Source organism: Lipotes vexillifer, unplaced genomic scaffold (genome assembly GCF_000442215.2).
Source record: "Lipotes vexillifer unplaced genomic scaffold, Lipotes_vexillifer_v1.1 scaffold230, whole genome shotgun sequence".
NCBI lineage: Eukaryota > Metazoa > Chordata > Mammalia > Artiodactyla > Lipotidae > Lipotes > Lipotes vexillifer.
Window position 1 is genome coordinate 4,905,597 of NW_006775143.1, and position 20,363 is coordinate 4,925,959.

The following is a 20,363-nucleotide window of genomic DNA, read 5'->3' on the forward strand; positions in this document are numbered from 1 at the left end:
TCTTTCCCTGCCCCTCCTCCCTGGGCAGCCCTGTGTGTGTGAAAACGCCACCACCCCTGGTGCCCAAAGCTCGCTGCCTAGAAACATCCTTGCAGGATCCAGGCTCCCAGCTGACTGACTCTCCCTCCTGTACCTGGTCGTGACCCTCCTCTGCTCACCCATCTCCAGGACAGGAACTCACTCCCTCATAGGCCTGTATTCAGTTACCAAACACTTCCCATAATCACAGAGTCCTCCCTTTTATGAGCTGAAATCACCTCCTGGTGACTTTCCTGTACTGGTTGGGGCTACTTGGAATGTGTCTGCCCGGTCCCATCCCATCAAAATTCTCTAAGTTGTGAATACTTAGACTCCGTCATCTCTTCTGCACCATTCTTCCAGGAAATGCTCCATGGGCTGGATGCTTTTTGGTGTAAACCCAGCTCGCCTTGTCTTCATCATCTAGGTCAAGGTTGACGAGCAGGTTTCTACTTCAGATTTTTCAATTTTAGCTGACTGGCAGTGACTTCCTAGTATACTGTGTTGAGAAGGATTCTGAGGTACACTGTTGGGACAGTGTGCAGTGATCAGTTAGGGATGCCTTTCACTTCTGGTTTTACCCAACAAAGCTGTCACAGTCAGTATTGTCTCTGCTCTTCTTGCTAAAAAAGGAGAGAGATACCCTTTTCTCAGTCTCTCTAGACTGAGAGATACCCTTTTCAGCACAAAGAATTTCTGGGCAGCAGGAAAGTAGCAGCAACTACTGCAAGCTTGGCAGCCAGCCTCCTGGGCACTGATGCCCCTCCCGACTCTACAAGTCTGAGAAGCTGCCAAATGCTATCCATGTGTCCAGACCCAAGCTCCTCCATGGGAAGTGCCTCAGATAATGTTTGTGTCACTAGGAACACTGTTTGTCTGATGGCTGTTAAAGGGCCAGGGAGGACTTCGGGGTGGGAACAGGCGGATGGAGCTCAGAGAAAAGGCAAGTGGGAGGTTCCCTCATGGCACAGCACTGGGTGACCGAACAGGAACACTATTCTATTCAGCAACAGAGCCCGGCCACAGCCCTGCGCACCCCTGCCAAGTGCCCTGGGAACATGTTCACTGCACAGCGCCCAGCCACCAGGGCACAGAAGCACACTGTGGCATAAGCTCATTTAAAGGGATGGCTCTAACCAGCATTCTGCCCCGGCCAGATCCCTGGGAATGCTTTCCTTCCTTGTTTTACTTCCAGGAGCAGGTGGGAGGCAGGGGCTGTGAGGTGGAATGGCAAATCTCTTCCATTTCCTAGGCCTTTGTTTGTCCCTCTATAAAATAAGGGGGTCTGGGCTTCCCTGGTGGCGCAGTGGTTGAGAGTCCGCCTGCCGATGCAGGGGACACGGGTTCGTGACTCAGTCCTGGAAGATCCCACATGCCGCGGAGCGGCTGGGCCCGTGAGCGTGGCCGCTGGGCCTGCACGTCCGGAGCCTGTGCTCCGCAATAGGGGACACGGGTTCGTGCCTCAGTCCGGGAAGATCCCACATGCCGCGGAGCGGCTGGGCCCGTGAGCCATGGCCACTGAGCCCGCGCGTCCGGGGCCTGTGCTCCGCAACAGGAGAGGCCACAACAGTGAGAGGCCCGCGTACCAAATAAAAACAAAACAAACAAAAAAAAACAAAACAAAATAAGGGGGTCTGAGTGCCACATCTATAGCATGTGGAGCTCCTCTGCCCACTTCCACATCCATGACAGACATCAATAATCATTCATGACACCCTTTAGAATCTTCAAGACAGAACTCCTAATAGCCAGCAGCAATTGCTCGGACATGGCCCATAAGATAATATCTACTTGCCTTTTTGAGATGAGATGCGTTCAACATGTTCAATTCTAACATTGATTTTTTTTAAAAAAAAATTGCCTTTCTTTCCTGCTACTAAAAGGCCAAGCCAGATTCCTCTGAGCCTGACCCTTGGCAGAAGCAACTACACCCTCAAGGAGAAGGTCTGCCTCGATGGATGTGAGATGCCCTCATGACCAGCAGGGAGTGCCCTGGCCCTGCTTTGGTACCGGCTCCAAAATGGTGGCTCCACTTCCAACTGTGGTTTTTATACCTTTTCCACAAAAGTCTTCCAAAAGCAGCTTACTCAGAAATTGCATAACATCCTCAACGTCCCTGTATTCTAGGGAGGCAGTACTAGAAGCAGCTCAGGGGAGAAAACCAAGAGCCAACTAGAAGCCATGTCTTCTGACACCTCACCCAGTGCCAACTTTCTTTTCTACCCTGCTTCTTCTCTATATCACACTGGCTTATTCTTCAGACCTGGGAAAAAAGCAGAAACTATGACTACTCTTTCCTCTTGAAGAGGTACTTTATACTATCAATACTAGTATTACTGCTAATAACAGTGAATTATTTACTAAGTATAATGTTGAGTGCTTTATACACATTATCCTATTGAATCCTCACCTAACCCCATGAATTTGCAATTGTGAGAACTGAGGCACAGAGAGGTCAAGCAGTTTGCCCAAGGTGCAACAGCCATTAAGTCAGGGAGCCTGGATCCACTCCCAGCCTGAGGCGCCGAGCTCATTCTCCTTGCACAACACTGTCCCCTTCGGTTCCCACACCTATGAGGTGGCCAGGACAGGGAGCATGTCTCCTTTAACAGAAGAGGACATTAAGGCACAGCAAGGCCAAGGAACCTATTGCTGAGTAGCAAGCAGCTGATCTGGAAACCAGAGTCTGTGGCTGGCATGAGGCCCTGGGGCCTCTCACTGTGCAGGGAGTTGGCCCAGTGAGGACTCCCAGCATTTCCAGAGCATGGCCACTCCAGGCTTTCCCCACTGAATCCTGACTGCTGGCCCCACCTCAAGGTTCAGATTCAACTACCCTTCACTGGGCATCTCCCAGTGAAGGGCATAAATAACTCCTGGGTCCAGTGAGTCTTAAAGTGAGCAGGGCAGGTCCTCTCCTCAGTTAACTAACACATCCATGATGGCTAACACAGTCCTAGGCCTTGGGGAGTGAACACTGGTGGAGGGAGGTCAGACGCAGGCCCCAGAAAAGACTCTTCTTTCATTCAACACTGGGCTAAGTCACTTATGCTCTTCAGCAAATATTTCTGGTTCATCCCCACCTCTGTCACATGGGAAATGGCATTTCCCCACCTCCCTGAGGTTGGGCGGGGCCACCTGACTAACCTGGCCAATGACTGTGAAGGGAATTAACACATCTCACTTGTGGACTGCAGCTGGCACATGAGTCCCTCCAGAGCTGTCTTTCTCTCTGTCACTTGGCTGGCAGCATTCCAGACAATGGCTGCTTTAAGCCTGGGTCCAGAACAGAGCAGAGCCCCCAACTGGCCCACAATGGACATGTAGTGGGACTAAGAAATAAATGAACCTTTGTGGTTCTGAGCTACCAAGATCTCATTAATTTTTAGTGTCTTTTGTTACTGTGGCACAACCTAGCCCCATTCTGATAGCTATAGCACCAATGACAACACTGCTTCCTAGAAACTAGTACCTTGCTAGGAACTGTGTGGTGGGAGTAGGGAGCACAGACACAGATGAGACAGGTCCTGGAGCTCTAATCTCCAGGAGCTGCCCATCTTGTAGCAGAGGCAGGTGCCGACAGGGCCCCTCTAATCTCAAGTGGATAATGGGAAGTGCCCCCTGAGGGGCAGGACAGAAACAGACCACTTCTGACCAGAGGAGATCAAGGAAGGCTTCTGGGAGGAGGCGGCACTGGAACTAGTCTTGTAAACTGGGTTGGATTTTGGCAAAGGCGTTCCAGGGAGAGAGAACAGCGGGAGCAAAGGGTAGGAAATGCTGTAGAAGAGCAGACTGTGCTGGAATGAAAGGACGGGAAGAAAGAAATAAGAAAGGGGGCTATGGGGCTCAGGTTACGGAGGACCTTGATGCTATGGCCTTGACCTTAGATACAGTGGGGAGTGACATGGTCAGTGTTTCATTTTTGTCAAGGTCCCTGGCAGCCGAAGTAGATGGCAGGTGAGGGAAGAAAGACACAGAGGCACAGCTGTTAGCAGGACGCCACAGTGACCCAGGTGGAGTGATGGTGGCCACAACCAGCCCAGGAACAGCTGGGAAAGGGAACTTGAGGCTGATCCCCAGCGGCTGGGAAGAAAAGGCAAGAGGTCTCGAGTCTAAACTTGGGGAAGCAGACACACGGCAGCCTCCCCTGCCTGCCACACATGGGACGGGAGCCTGGAAGTCAGGAGGAGGTGGGCAGAGCTGCCCCAGGAGGGACAGGCAGAGGGAAGCGAGATGGTCTCTCGCTCAGGAACGCGGAGGAGGGCACAGATGGAAACAGAGACCTGGGAACAGACAAGGCAAGGTCTCCATGCCAGGCTGAGGCATGTGGACTGTATTTTACAGACTGGGGTTGCAAACTGGCGGCCCATGGAATGACTCTCACCCACAGATATGTTTTGTTTGGCAGATTTTAAAAGTCAAATTAGTCACCAACGTTTAAAGCCAAAAGAATTTACATTAAAATTCTCATTTCTGGCATGTGTTCTGTCCAGAGATCTGGCCACGCTGAGCTCGTCTCCCCACCTAGTTACCGTACGTGAGGCGTGGGCTCTCCAGCTGGACCCAGGCCCTACCACCTACCACCTGCCTGTCTGGCTCATCTCCACGATGCTAAATAAACGTATCTTTCAGGCTTTGTGGGCCTTTGCGTTTGCAAACTGGCAGGAGTGCAGGCAGCCCCTAAGGGGTATCCCCTGGCTCATGCTGTAATGTAGCGGGGAGAGATGGTTTCTAAGAAGCTCGTTTCTACCGAGCTCCTCTGAGCCTGGCCCAGACCAGAAGAGGCGGGAGAAGGTGCCAGACTGCCACCCATCTGATCCTGACTGGACAACTGGTCTGAGCAGGACCCACACTGAAAGCTGCCCCCAGAGGCCCCTGGGGAAGCCCACGAGGAAGAAATCCAGATGGGCATTTAGGACACCGAGTGATACAGGCTGTGCTGGACCCATCTGGGGTGTGGGAGCCCCATGGTGTGAGAGATTCGCCGGGCCTGCAGAAAGTTCCAGGCATTTGACTCGAGCAAAGTCTTAAAAGGACAGGTAGGGTTTTGCCACGTCAGGTGGGAAGACAAGAGCTCAGAGCAGAGCCGAGCAGACAAAGGCAAGTGTCAGGAGCTGAGGCCCTTCCCTGAGGGCAGCCACAGAAGGCTCTCGCAGCCGGGGAGGGACAGGGATCCCAGGCCTCCCTCCCTAGCACTCCGGCTCCACGTTCCCACCCTGGCCCCAGCCCGACCCTGCGGACGGGCGCTCACCCAGGGTCTGCTGGTTGCGGACACCGCCAATCACCACGCAGATCTCGGCAGGCACATCGCCGGTCCCATCCTTGCTCACCCCCTTCTTCTCCTTGGCCTCGCCCTGCCAGATCACCTCCTGGATGTAATCATCGGGCAGCTCCGTCTTGACTTTCACCTCTGTCATCGTTCCCTGCTCGGCGCTCAGCGAGGCCTCGGCCGGCACAGGCTCTGGCCCCTCCACCTTGGTGCTCTTCTGGCTGCGCTTCAAGCGCTCCCTGGGAAAGAAGACAGTCTGCTCAGTGTGGACCCCAGACTCGCCCCAGACCTACCTGGGAGCGCCCCAGCCAAGGAGGGGGGGGTTGCAAAATTTTTAGCTATAGACCCGCCTCTCACGTGACCCTCACCTTAAAGCACAGGTTCCCACCGCTGCCCCTGAGGGTCCTCCAGGGAACCCTGGGGCTCCAAGGAACACAGTTTTAAAATCACTGGACTAGGATGGCTCAAACTGCACCCATTTTGCAGATGGAAAAGCTGGGGTCTAAATGTGACCAGTAACTCTTGTAACTGGAGTTACAAGAGACCTGCAAGAAAAGCTCTGGCTGGTTGAAATCAGTTCTTCCCAAGCTTCAGTGTGACCATAAATCAGCTGAGAATCTTGGTAAAATGCAGATTTGGTGCAGCAGGTCTGGGGCTTGGCCTGAGATTCTGCATTTCTAACAAGCACCCAGTGGAGGCAGGTGCTGCTAGTCCTTAATGGCAGTTTGAGCAGCAGGGGTTTCAGTGGCTTGATGTATGCAGAGCACATGGTGCCCTTCCCTTTGCTCCTTGGCGGAAGGGCTGCAGAGCTCACCCTGCTTTACAGTAGGGAACATACGGGCCAAAAGGCTCACTGAGGGGGAGGCCATGGAGCCAACACTTGGCCCCCCCCACAATCTGGCCTCTAGGTGGCTCTTCAAATAGAAGAAAACATCCTCAAGTTAATACACTCAATATCGAGCGTGGGCCCTGAGGCCTAGAGCAGGGCTGCGACCTGCCCAGGGCCACACACAAGACTGGTGGCAGGCCGAGGCACGAAGCCAGGTCCTGGCCATCCACTCCTGAACTGTTCTCCTTTCAGTGAGACTCTCTGTGTTATGACAGCCCCCTCATCCTTCTGGCAGTGGTGGGGAAGCTGAGGCATGCACAAGCTGGGGAATCAGGTCATGTTCCAGGCCTGGGGATGCTGCCCTGGCCATGTCCAGCCCTCTCCAGTGCTCCAGAGAAGCAGCTGGACCGTGAACTTCAAGGCCCAGGCTCAGGCATGCTCAAGCAAGGCCGGCTAGCATACCAACTGGAGCTTAGCGGAGGTGCCCGGGCTGGGAGGCAGGACCCGGGATCTCATCCTGGATCAGCAGTGGGCTTGCTCTGTGACTCTGGACAAGACCCTTCCCCTCTCTGGGCTTCCAGCTCCATCTACCACAAGAACATGGGTTTTATCATGTCCACTGTCCCGCCCAGCTCTCAACTTTCTCCCAGGTTGGGGAACTGAGCAGAGCGAGAGAAGGAAGGCTCCAGCTGATGACGAGGGGGCAGAGAAAGGCCACTGGGGTGGTCCTATGACTGCACTGTCTCCCCACCCCTGCTTCATGTGGTGAAGTCCTAATACCCAACGTGACTGTATCTGGAGATAGGGCCTTTGGGACGTAATTAAGATTAAATACTATCAGAACAGTAGGGCCCTTATCTGATAGGACTGTGGCCTTAGAAGAAGGAGAGAGATCTCTTTCCCGCTATTTCTCTACCATGTGAGGACACAGAGAGGAGGCTGTCTGCAAACCACAAAGAGGGAGCAGAGGCTGCCTGATGGCCTGGCGGGAAGGAGATGCGAGGAACTGAGATGGAAGAGCAGTGGGCTGTGAATTTGGATCATCCCAGAGCCACATCTCAGACCTGCCACTCTCTCAAGTTGTGGGTTCCTGCAAAAGTGACTTCACCCCCGAGCCTCAGTCTTCACACCCATACAATGGGGATAAACACGGCACCTACCCCACAGCACTGTCTGTGACATTGCCCCAAGGCAATGTCTGCAAGGGACCTAGAACGGTGGCCCCAGTGGAGATGTTCTATCGTACGATATACCTATCGTGTATATGGGGGCAGGGGAAAGAAGTGTTCAGAGAACGAGAGAATGCAGGGGAAAAGCCTTACATGTGTAGATTTTAGTGCAGGGGCTGTGGAAGCAAATCAGTGGGGTTTAAAGCGCGCAGCACTGTCATGCCAGCTTGGAACCCTGAGTGGGCCCTGACCCTCTCTGAGTCTGTTTCCGCACCCGTGAGGCAGGGAGCCCCACACTAACTCAAAGGGCCTCGTGAGGACCAACTGCAAAAATGTACAACCAGGACACTGTCTAGAATGACTCCTAGAGTGGAGATGCTAGTGCTGAGGGACACTGGTGATAGAAGTTGCTGAAATCCCTATTCCCTAGCTGAGACCACATGGGTGCTACAACTGGCCAGTCCTGCCCACCCTGAGGCTCGCTGAGCACGGAGATAGAACTCAGGGACCCTGTCCGACCCTCCATGCCAGCCTGGCAAGAACACAGCCCACGGGTCCTAGGGGCTGCTGGACAGGCAGGCAGCTGAGGACTCTCCCCGGCTTGGCCCTGGCTGCACATGGGGCTAAGCCCCAAGTTCAGGGCAGATGGGCTTCCCAGGGCCTGCAGAGAGGCCCCACCAGAGAGGAGGTGTCCCACCTGTCAGTGTTCCCCACAGCTGACGTCACAGGATGAGAAGGACATAGAACAGCTCCCTGCCCAGAACGCCCTCCCCCCAGGGCCTGTGAGTGCTTGACCATCCTGTCTTAACAGACCTAGTTTCCCTTCCGGCCCTCAAGGACCTCATTAGCATCTGCCATCCCGGTGGGAGGGAGGAACTGTTGGAGTCTGACAGGTTGGGTGTCCACAAACCCTGCAACCTCCGGCCAGAGATTCCCCTCTCTGAGTCTGTTTCCTTGTCTGCTAAAGAGGGACTGTGATCCTTGCCAGCGCGGGGCGGGAGGGGAGCCAGAGAGCTGTACAGAGTGGATCTCCTTGGATGGCAGCTGCCATTATGATGACACTGGTCCATGATGGCATCCCTGCCTCCGGGAAGCCTTCCCTGCTTGCTCGAGATGGCGTTAGACCCCATCTCTGAATGCCCCGTCTGCCTTGCACAGGTGACTCTCACACAGGTGACTCTCACACCCTCTTGCCCACAAGCACAACGGCACACAACCGCACACAACCATCCACTCTCTTACAGGTGACACCCCTGAGCCCTTAATGCACTGAGAACACGGGGGACTTCTCTTCCCCCAGCTTCACACTTTAGATTTACAAGCCCAAGTGTCGCTTTTCTCGGATGCTTTACATTTAATTAGGCATCCTAGTAACAATGGAATTGCACAAGTACTTATATCACTGTGAATTAGTGGTGCAGCTCCTTCTAACTTCTTTAAAAAATATTTTTTCATGTATCATTTTTTAAAAATAGAGCTCATTATTTTAATTATATCCATTTAAATGTACAGTGGAGCCCATGGATATTCTCAGCACGAATCATTAGGTGTATTAGTGAAAAAGCACTTGGAATCTATCTACATGCTGACACTCCATAATCTATTCTATTTGTGTCACTGTAAAATAGATTTATATATAGATAACTACAAAATAGTTGCTTAAGATATGCTATGAATTTTATATTTAACCCGAGTCACGCTTCAACATAAAATCCAATGTCAGGCACTAAAAGGATATTTCTCAGTAAGCACATGATGTCTGTGGTCACTGGTTACTGCTCATCCCAGAATGCCAGGAGAGAAGTCAGATCAAGTGGGTCCCTGCCCAAGGAACTCCCTAACAGCCCTGGCCTTTCACTAAGGCAGTGGTTCTCAAAGTGTTTTCCTTAAAGGCCTAGGGGTTCCAGAGCAAAGGCCCAGAAGCACCCATGAGGCCTGGATAACAGCGTGGTGGTGACTAGACCTCCAAGGACCCCTACTTTCTCCGTCTTTGATACCTACGGCTTTGCTTTTAGTGGGTGGTAAATGGCGGCTCCCCTGAAAGACAGGCCTACAACCTAATCCCCAGAACCTGTGAATGCAAACTCATTTGAAAAAAGGCTCTTTGTAGGTGTTAATTCATTTAAGGATCTTCAGATGAGATCATTCTAGATTATCTGGGTGGGCCCTGTATGCAATGACAAGTGTCCTCATAAGAGACATGTGGGAGATTTACAGACAGAAGAGGGGACAATACAGAGAAGAGGAGGCAGCATGACCACAGATTGGAGCCATGCGGCTCTACAAGCCAAGGAATGCTGCATCCACCCAAAACTGAAGAGGCAAAGAGCAGATCTCCCCAGAGCCTCCAGATGGCGTGTGACCCTGGCCCAAGATCTTGATTTCAGACTTCTGGCCTCCAGAACTGAGATCAAATTTCTTTTGTTTTACGCTATCTAGTTTGTGGTAATTTGTTACACCAGCCACAGGAAACTAATACACTAGGCGTGACTAAATTGGAAGAAATGCCTCCGAAGCAGTCAACTTTTGCAAACCACTGACCTCCACCACCCCCAAAGTTTTCTTTTGCTTCGTTCTTCCTCATCCCCGGGGCTGACTCTGATATGGTCAGTCCAATGTGCCCGCAGAGCCTGCCTGGGGGAAGTTTCAGAAACAAATCTCTTCCTCTGGGTCTTACCATATGGTTCGGTGCTTACACTCACCCCGTCACATCTGGCACTCACAAGCACCCTGTGGCCAGATGGGGAACCAGAACAGGACAGGGCCCGTGTCTGTTCCGTCCCCATCCACATCCAGCCCTAGCCTGGGCCCTGCGGCACAGTGTGAACTCAATCAACACGGAGAATGAACGGCATGCCTAAGGGCGCAAGACTTCCAGCCATGAGCTTGTCTGAACAGCTCTTGTGACTGCTATCCTGGGGCCGTTCCCACTGAGCCCGGCAGCCCAAGACAGCAACCAAACAACTTTTCAGTGGACTGGGGGCTCAAAGACAAATTCCACTTCTGGCCATGTTGAAGGAAGAGTCCCAGTGATGCCCGGTGCCCGCGAGTCAGACAACGTTCTCTCCAAGTACAGTTTCTACATCATCCCACCGAAAATGCTAACGCTTCAAGTTCTACCAAGTCACAGTAGTAATGAGACGTCCTCAGCACACTGGACTTCGGTCCCACCCCTGGTTGACTCGGTTTTCCCATCTGACGACAAGTGAGCTAGAGTCTGAGATGTCGAAGGCTCTGGTGGAGGCCAGACCTCTACCCCGAGAGTGTGCGTGTCTCCTTGCACAGGACGGGGAGCAGGGCATCTGTCTGTGCTCCAGGACTCAGCCTGAGGGCCACTCCACCTCCGCCAAAGGCCACGCTTCTTTACCCTAGTACTTTAGCCACCCGAAACAATGTTAAGGTGGGGGGAAATCTCTAATCACAGTGTGTAAGCAATGACTTGCTTAACTCCCTCTAGACTATAACCTCATTAAAAGACTCCAAGCAGGGCTTCCCTGGTGGCGCAGTGGTTGAGAGTCCGCCTGCCGATGCAGGGGACGCGGGTTCATGCCCCGGTCCGGGAAGATCCCACGTGCCGCGGAGCGGCTGGGCCCGTGAGCCATGGCCGCTGAGCCTGCGCGTCTGGAGCCTGTGCTCCGCAACGGGAGAGCCCACAGCAGTGAGAGGCCCGCGTACCGCAGAAAAAAAAAAAGACTCCAAGCATTACGAATGAGGGTTAACTGCCCTCAAGGTGAGCTTAAATACACTCTTCATGAATGCATGGATACATGGGGTGTTAAACGAATGAACACACATCCGGCCATGATTTCAGGGACCATGTTTACCCTGCTGCAGAGGCTGACCACTGACCTAGGCCTCCAGCTCTATCCAGCTGCCCACCTACCGATGATCTGAGTACAAATGATTATCATTCGTAGATGTTGGCAGGCTCCTCCTTGGCAATGCTTTCTAGGTCCAATGAGGTTTTTGCCTCCCCCATTCCACCAGAGCTGTTCTTTCCAAGGCCTCCTGGGACCTCCATTCTCCTAGATCCAACAGTCCCTTCTGGGTCCTCATTGAGTTCGTCCTCCATCAGCAGCCTCTAATGAGCTCCCCTCTCTCCTCCTCCAACTCTTTCCTCACTAAGCTCTGGGCCTGCCCAGTGGGCCTCCCTCATTCCAGCCACTCTTCACCAACCCAACCCTTATATGTCAACCTGCCCCAAGGATCAGTTCTAGAGACTCTTTTATTTATTTATTTATTTTTTTACTGCAGTACGCGGGCCTCTCACTGTTGTGGCCTCTCCCGCTGCGGAGCACAGGCTCCGGACGCGCAGGCTCAGCAGCCATGACTCACGGGCCCAGCCGCTCCGCGGCACGTGGGATCTTCCCGGACCGGGGCACGAACCCGTGTCCCCTGCATCGGCAGGTGGATTCTCAGCCACTGCGCCACCAGGGAAGCCCGAGCCTCTTCTATTTTTATCCATACTCACTTCCTACATGATCTCCCCTAGATTCATGCTTTTAAATATTAACTATGTGATAATGAATCCCAAATCATACCTCCAACCTGGACCTACCGCCCCCCGACCCCGAGCTCCAGACCCGCATGACAACTACCCTCTGGACACTTCCGCCTGGATGTCTAACACGCACCCATATTTACAGGTCCAAACTCAGCTGCGGCTACGCCCCTTCCCCCAAGTCAAGAAAACAATTCTTCTGACTCCAATCCCAGTGCTGTTCCCGCTAAATCCCGCAGCCTAAGACACTGTCATGAGATAGCGGCAGTCTTCTCCACTTCGGTTAGTATAATTCCGCCCCTCCAGCTCCTCAGACCCAGACTCTGGGAATCATCCTTGTCTCTTCCCTCTCACTCTCTCCGAAGCAACATATCAGCAAATCCTATCAACCCCAGCTTCAAAATATGCCCAGAACCTGACCACTCCTTACCACCCCACGGCCAGCACTCCCGTCCAAGCCGCCTCCCCCTCTCTCCTGTCTTGCTGTAGTATTCTCACAGCACGTCTCCCTGGTCCTATCCTGGCCCAACGCCCCAAAACTGACGTTCGACACAGCAGCCAGAGCCATCCCATTCAGCTAGGCCAGCTCGTGTCACTCCTCAGCCCAGCACTCATTTAGGGCTCCGTGTCTCACTCAGCGCAGCAGCCAGAGTCCTCACCCCGGGCCGGCAGGGCTGTCTGTGACACGCCCCACACGCCCAAGGACCGCATCTGCTCACACCGCCCCTCTCGTGCCTTTCTCGCTGGCCCCTGAGCACGAGGGCAAGCTCCCACCTCGGGCCTGAAATGCTCTGCCCTCCTCCCCAGATGTCCCCACAGCGAGTTCTCCACTCCCCCAGGTCTCTACTCAAACATCCCAGTGCCGGCAGAGAGATCCGTGGCCGCCTGATCCCAAACGTCAGCCGTCTCCGCTGCACCCCAGCTTCAACGCTCCACATCCCTTCCCGGCTTCACGCCTTCTGCTCAGCATTTACCCTCCATTCATGTAACATGCTCGTTACTCCTCGTCCGCTTTGCTGTCTCCCCAAGTAGAATGACAGCTACAAGAGGACGGGGACTTTGTCTCCTCGGTTCACTGTCACATGCCAGCACCTACGGCAGCGCCTGGCACGGGGGAGGTGATCAATAAGCACCTGTTCACTGAAGGAGTCAAGAATGAGCCCTGCAAAGGTCAATGCCATTGTGGCCCTCGAGGCGTCTCCTCTACCCACCCCCCCAAAGAACTGTCGATGGTTGAACTGCGTCAGCTGGTACCCAGGACTGAAGGCAGCAATGTCCCACCCGTCTGGCCCTCGGTACAATGTGGGCTGAGGACGTTTCACAGGAGCCCACGTTCTGAATAAGTGAAGTTTATTCCTGAAGTGTCACACTCTTCTCTCCATCCTTCCCAATGGAAATTTTCTTAAATGTAACACACTCTTCCTACTTTCTAAACTGCCAAAATGCAGCAGCCTTGGTAATGCTCTAACACCAACTCTTCTTTCCTCCAGCTTTACTAGTGACATACTAGTGACATATAACATGTAAGTTCAAGGCGGACAAGGTGATGATCTGATATTACATAATGACCTCAACTCTTGAAGATGCAGGGTCACCATTATATCTTCCATTAGCAGATTCGGGCCCTCAGGCAGGCATGGGGTGCTGACACCCTGTCTCAGGGTGACAACTGCCAGGGAGCCTGCAGCCTCCACCAGTGGCTCTGGGAATGCCCCCTCTGCTTCTAACAGGTCCCAGATCCGAATGTGCCTGCCAATTCCATGTGGCTCTGGGAGACCTTCAGAGGTAAGGGCTTTGTGTATCCCTGTGCCTAGCCCCTGGCTGATGTCAGCTAACGTCTGCTGAACAATACAAACCGAAAACGGCAGGTGCAAAAATGCCAGCATGCAGGGTGGAAGAGATGCCGGTGGCGATGATGCCAATAACAGGGTGAGTGAGGACAGGGCAGCTGTGACATACCAAGTGGCTAGGACGGGCCAGCCACAGTGTTGCTTCAGGCCATATGCATGCACTGTCTACCTGCTCTCCACAATGCCTTACACAGCAGGTAGTTTTGCTCTACAGATAAGAAAACTGAGGATTGGAGAAACAGTGACTCATGGTCACACAGCTTTCTAGTGACAGAAGCAAGATTCAACCAGGTCTGCCTGACTCCAACCCCTGGGCTTTTTTAATCATTTGGATGATTTCTGTTTTTTCTCAAGAGAAGAAAAAATAATGAAAACACTTGTTGAATGAATGAACAAATAAATGACTAAATGGCAGGAAGCTCCAAGAGATGGGGAACATGTGTATTCCCTTGTCTCCTACAGTATCCTTAGTATCTTGACCGAACAGGCACATGCTAGATGCTAAAAACAGGAACACGGAAATGCAAGAAAACAAAGGAATGGAGGGCTCCATCTCTGCCACAGAGAAAGGTGTTTGGGCCCTGTGTTCCGTGCTGACATTCAACTCTCCTTGATGTGCCCTAGAGAGGCTGCTGTGCTCACACCTGTCCTTTGGATGTAAAGAGTCCTGCTTTTAGCCACAAGGACAGAAATCATAATGGGGACAAAGGTCGCAGCTTTACCACTAGCCTGGAAGGGCCAAAAGAGAGAAACTACAGCAAAACCCCAGTTTCCACAAACCCCAGTAACAAGGCAGCTGTATTTACGATCCCACCCATGATTCAAATCTTTACGTCATCACCCATGCCTTAATAACCCTCAGAATGATCTACTTCTGGCATGTAGCACTGATATATTTTAATAAATAGTCAAGTAGAAAAGATTAGATTAATAGATTAAAACTAATAACCTATTAAACAACTCTTAACAGTCTAGAAATTCAAAATAACCTACAATGCATAAATATATCATTAGTTTGAGTTAATTCTTAGGCGCTTAATTTTCTTCAATGTATGGTGTCAGTCAGCCACAACGCTGGGTAATACCGCAGCTCAGAAAGACAGCATGAAGACTTAAATATTAAGAGTTAATTCCCTGGTTAATTTAAACCTAAAATAGAGAAAAGCAGGAGTCTTGAGCAATGCTGTCAAGTCACAAACTCTGACATGTAGCAGGTAGGGCCCTCTGGGCAAAGCTGGGAGCTTCTTTCAAGGCTGCCATGGCACATGGAAGGTTGGCCCACGTCAGCAGAATTACTGTTAACAGCATCTTAAACAGATGCACTGCCTTCGTTTTCCAATGGGTCTGGCCTTGGTACAATACATATCAGCCAGCAATGCGCACGGCTCTCTGAAGACCCACCTTGCCGCGGCTCTCCCTACACAACTTTGGGACCCTGCAGACTCAGGAATTCTCACCCACTTAGGAATGCCCTTGACAGGCAGGTGGGGAAAGGGAGGCCACAGAGGAGCCCATGCCCACAGTCCTGCATCTTCCGGGGCACCCGTGGTGGCCCACGCAGACCCCAGAGGGCAGGTAACTCAACCATTAAGAGTGAGGCCATACCTAGGTGCCCTTGCTGGCCATATAAACAGAGGATAAATACACCCTTTCTGCTGTCAATGTTATTTCCTGCTGAGGCTGTGACTTGGCCTTGATCGCTGATGCCCAACTCCTCTGGCCACCCTCCTTGGAATGAAACGTAAAGAAGTTTCCCAATGGGACTGCTCCCCTTCCATCCTGCCCACATTGACAACTGATACCAGGAGCTGCCCAGCTGCTTAGAAAGCTCTGCCGTCCCTCCAGTGTGCTCGTCCCATTCTGGCACTACCTCTGGCCTCCACCCCTCCGCTCTTCACCCACCAGTCCTTGAGATGGGCTGATGACAGACTTGAGGTCTGAAATGCACAGCCAACTCTGTCCACTCGCCCTAATGTGAGCACCTGGGCCTGGACCCTCACTGCCCAGAGGCGTGCTGTCCCCGGACATATAAACGAGACTCCTCGCTACACAGTCCAGCCCTTCAAGGGGTTTGAGGATGATAAATTAGGTGCGTGGACCGCTGCCAAGCTTCCTAACCTGCCCACACCTCTCTTTCCTGACGTGTAAGCACTAACCTCAAAGGGTTGTTTAAAAGATTAAAGCACAGGGCTTCCCTGGTGGCGCAGTGGTTAAGAATCCACCTGCCAATGCAGGGGACATGGGTTCGAGCCCTGGTCTGGGAAGATCCCACACGCCGCAGAGCAACTAAGCCCGTGTGCCACAACTACTGAGCCTGCACTCTAGAGCCCGCGAGCCACCACTACTGAAGCCTGCACACCTAGAGCCCGTGCTCCACAACAAGAGAAGTCACCGCTATGAGAGGCCCGTGCACCACAACGAAGAGTAGCCCCTGCTCGCCGCAACTAGAGAAAGCCCGGGCACAGCAACGAAGACCCAATGCAGCCAAAAAAAAAAAAAAAAAAAGATTAAAGCACAGAGATGTTCATAGGCACCCAGCACAGCACCACACACATAGTGGGACGCATTAGCTGTTTTTTGTTTTTTTTTTACATCTTTATTGGAGTATAATTGCTTTACAATGGTGTGTTTCTGCTTTATAACGAAGTGATTCAGTTATACATATACATATGTTCCCATATCTCTTCCCTCTTGCGTCTCCCTCCCTCCCACCCTCCCTATCCCACCCCTCTAGGTGGCCACAAAGCACCGAGTTGATCGCCCTGGGCTATGTGGCTGCTTCTCACTATTTATTTTACGTTTGGTAGTGTATATATGTCCATGCCACTCTCTCACTTTGTTCCAGCTTACCCTTCCCCCTCCCCATATCCTCAAGTCCATACTCTAGTAGGTCTGTGTCTTTTTTCCTGTCTTACCCCTAGGTTCTTCACGACATTTTTTTTCTTAGATTCCATATATATGTGTTAGCATACGGTATTTGTCTTTCTCTTTCTGACTTACTTCACTCTGTATGACAGACTCTAGGTCCATCCACCTCACTACAAATAGCTCAATTTCGTTTCTTTTTAGGGACTCATTAACTGTTAGCTCTCTTCTCCTGTCCTTACCAAGCACTCGCCAGGCAAAATGTGAAAAGTTTGGTCCAACTATGAAAAAGATGAGCTCTTAGGCCATGGGTGGAGAACTCATAAATGAAGGCAGGAAAGGAATGTTTAGCCCCTGTGAAAACCAAAGGAGTGGAGAGCACGGCCCCCTACACGCAGCAGCGATGAAGAGGAGGGAGAGGTGGGGACACACGTCGGCAGGTTCACTACGGAAGGTGGGCATGACCAAGATGGTAGGTGCGATGTACCCAAGTTCTTAACCATCGCGGTTTGCATCGAACCTGGAGGAAGTGGAAGCCAAGGGGTGAGGATTTTTCTCTCCTGTTGGCAGAGCCAGACAGACAGTGAGGCTGTGGATGCTTCCCGAGATACTTTCTCAGATCGAGGGCCCTTGCCATTAAGGGGCTCAAGAAGCAGCCAGGTCAGATCATCCTGGTTCCCTTCTCAAGAATGTGTTTCTTCAGGACAAGACAAGACTTCCAGATGCTCTTAACTGGTAAGTGCAGCTTCACAAGGAGAACCTGCTTAATTTGCTCAAGGAGCACAGGTGGGAAACTGGAGCTGGGTGGGTGGACTGAGCCCAGGTTCCCTAGAGATCCCAATCACTTCCCTTTGCTGGACCACCCCAAGCTCAAGAACGCAGTACCATTTGGAAAAAGGACTTACCGATTTTGACGCATATGACTTGTAGTTTGCATTTCTGTGGTTGTCTCCAGAGGACAAATCCAAGGATGTCTGAATTTTCCAGAATCGGCCATATTTGTGCAGAGACTAGGCTTAACAGTAAGTGATTAAGCAGAAAGTGAACTCTGCCCATCCAGAAAAGCAAGGGGTCCCCTTGGAGCAAGTATATGAACCCTCAGAATCAGCCTGCAATTTATGATTTTTTGTTGTTGTTGCGGTACGCGGGCCTCTCACTGTTGTGGCCTCTCCCGTGCGGAGCACAGGCCCAGCCGCTCCGCGGCATGTGGGATCCTCCCGGACCGGGGCACGAACCCGTGTCCCCTGCATCGGCAGGCGGACTCTCAACCACTGCGCCACCAGGGAAGCCCCAATTTATGATTTTTGTAAGCCAAACTTTGGCCCAAGCTTGGTAGGGTGAGAACACACATTTCTGGAAATCAAATGAGCTCCAATAACAGGAACATAAACCTAGAGTCAAGATGAAGATGCAGAGCCTGACTCAAATATACCCAGAGCTGGTTCTCAAATAATTCATTCTGCTAAGACCATACTGCTCATTGACTAGCATCAGGCCTACTGATACTATTGAATTTTATGCAAATAAGGTTAATTTGTTTAGGGCTACTTTAATTTTCCTGCTGCCAAAATGCTAAACAAGAAGATATTATTTTAAAAATAATTACGCAGCTGTACACATGTGGTTATGAGATTAAACTATCCACCAGTGGAAAATCTTGGCTTAAAGGACAAGACTCGGCAAGGCCCAAAGCCATTTTGATTATTTGGGTGACGGTGAACGAGTCTATTTCTCAGTTCTCTCTGAGGAGGAGGGATGCCAATCACTGCCTCAGATGGCCCCTGGGAGGAGCAAGTGAGATGTGAAAACTGCAGGACACAGGATGTGGATCACAGTAGCCCCTCCACAAACACGAGCTCCACTCTCACCCACCCTCATCCTCACCTCCAGCCTCTCTCCCATGTCCAGGCTCTATGAGAAATTAATTGCCCTTTCTCACCTTCTGAGATGGCCCACACTCTGTCTGGGGAGAGTGTTTCTTTCTAAATAAATCCACTTCTTACCTATCACTTTGTCTCTTGGTGAACTCTTTCTGCGATGAGACATCAAGAACCTGAGCTTCATTAAGTCCTGAGACCAACTAGACCAACTCCCACTCTTCGTCAACACCGGTGGGGACATCTTCTGTGCCGTTTCTTTGTCACAACTTTTTTGGGCACTAATACCTGTTTGGGAGACTACCTTGGAAGGGATAGCATCTAAAATCGTAAGCGCAAATCCTGACCAAATTGCGCGGTGGATTTTGACTTAAGAGTGGAATTTTGGACAGCTTGGCAGTTAGAGAGTTCACCTCAGGCTTGTCTGAAAGGGGTCAGGCTGCATCCATCACAACCAATACCCCTCTGGGCCATATAGGCTGGGATTGGGAAAGATGTGGACAACAGGAATTAAATGGGAAAAGACTTAGTAGGTTAGGTACTCGGGTTTGGCCACAATATGAATTAGGAAATTTAAAATGGATTGAAGTACCCTATGTTCAAATTTTCATGGCCTTGTATCTAGGCAATGGAACCCAAAAGGAATTTAAGGTGTGCGTAGCTCGGAGGGATAACTCTAGGAAGCACACAGAGGACATTTTAACTGACCCACCCTACTGGATTCCTCCTCCCCTGAGATATCGGCCCTTTTGGCTATGCATTTCATAGCCCAGCCTGCCCCAGACAACAGGCGCAAAATCCAGAAAGCAACTGCTGGTCCTCAGACTCCAGTAAATGATTTGTTCCAATTGGTTTATTTGGTTTTCAGTAATAGGGATATGGCCAAAAGGTCTGAACGCACCCAGAGAAATATGCAAAAGGCCCAAATGATTGCAGTGGCTTTGTTCGCTCACAGACCACCAAAGGGGAAGCCGGCTTTTCTGGGCCAATCTGGCCCTGGCAGACCACAAGGCCCTTGGATACCCATACAAGGCCAATGTACCCTGTGTGGACAAAAGGGTGACTGGAGGGAAGATTTTGATCGATGTGCCCTTTACAGCCAGGGCACTGGAAGAGGGAATGCTCCAGATGCCGGAGAGCAACGGGGCCCCTTGGCCATTGATGGTTTTGCAATCAGAAGACTAAAGGGGCCCAAGGCAGAAAGTGGCTCTGCCTAGAGATACCATCTACATAACTAATGTCAAGCCTCGGGTGGTCATTGATATGGCAGGCCACTTGGTAGAATTTCTTATAAACACTGACGCAGCCTTCTCAGTCTTAACCCAAAGGATTGGAAACCTTTGCAATCATAAGGAATACGTAATGGGGTTGTCGGGGAAGAGACAGGGGCACACTTTCCTGGAACCCCTTTTGTGCAAGATCAATGGCCAGCTGTTTTTACATTCCTTTCTGCCTGTGCCTGACTGTCCCATCCCTTTAATGGGAAGAGATCTGTAACTAAGTTAGGGACAAGGGAACTACCCTCATCGCCAAATGGTTCTAATAAAAAGCAAAGAGAAACAGATAAAATCTGAAGCTAAAATAGAAGCCTTAGTGGACCCTGGAATGTGGAATACTGAGGTTCCAGGCTTGGCCAAAGATATCCAGCTGGTGAATATTACGTGAAAAGGGTTATATAGTGTCTAAATATAAGGTACAAATTTCTTAAACCTAGGGAAGATGCTCAAAAATGTTTGTAAGTAGATTACCAAAATAGGAGACCACTGGTCTGATTAAACTGACCATAGCTGATATTCAGAGCCTGATAGGAATTTTGGAAGAGGTCTTCTCCCACTAAGCTAAATGAGGAAAAGTAAAACTTTCCAATACAGGTGAATGGGTATGTCAGTCCTCCAATATCATTGAGGTAACCACCCAATTCTTTGAAAAAGAAAACAAAACTGTCCTTGTTTTACAAATGCAGTCTTTACAGGATCTTTTTTTTTTTT

At 51.3% G+C, this 20,363-nt stretch overlaps 1 protein-coding gene across 2 annotated transcripts in view; it reads right to left on the reverse strand.

Moving 5' to 3' along the window:
* Nucleotides 1-20,363, reverse strand: part of ZNF618 (zinc finger protein 618) — a 187,392-nt gene that overhangs the window by 59,680 nt on the left and 107,349 nt on the right. For both annotated transcript variants that reach the window (XM_007449737.1, XM_007449738.1), the window contains exon 3: nt 5,267-5,523. In XM_007449737.1, coding sequence (XP_007449799.1) covers nt 5,267-5,523 — 257 coding nt within the window. The remainder of the gene's footprint in view (nt 1-5,266; nt 5,524-20,363) is intronic.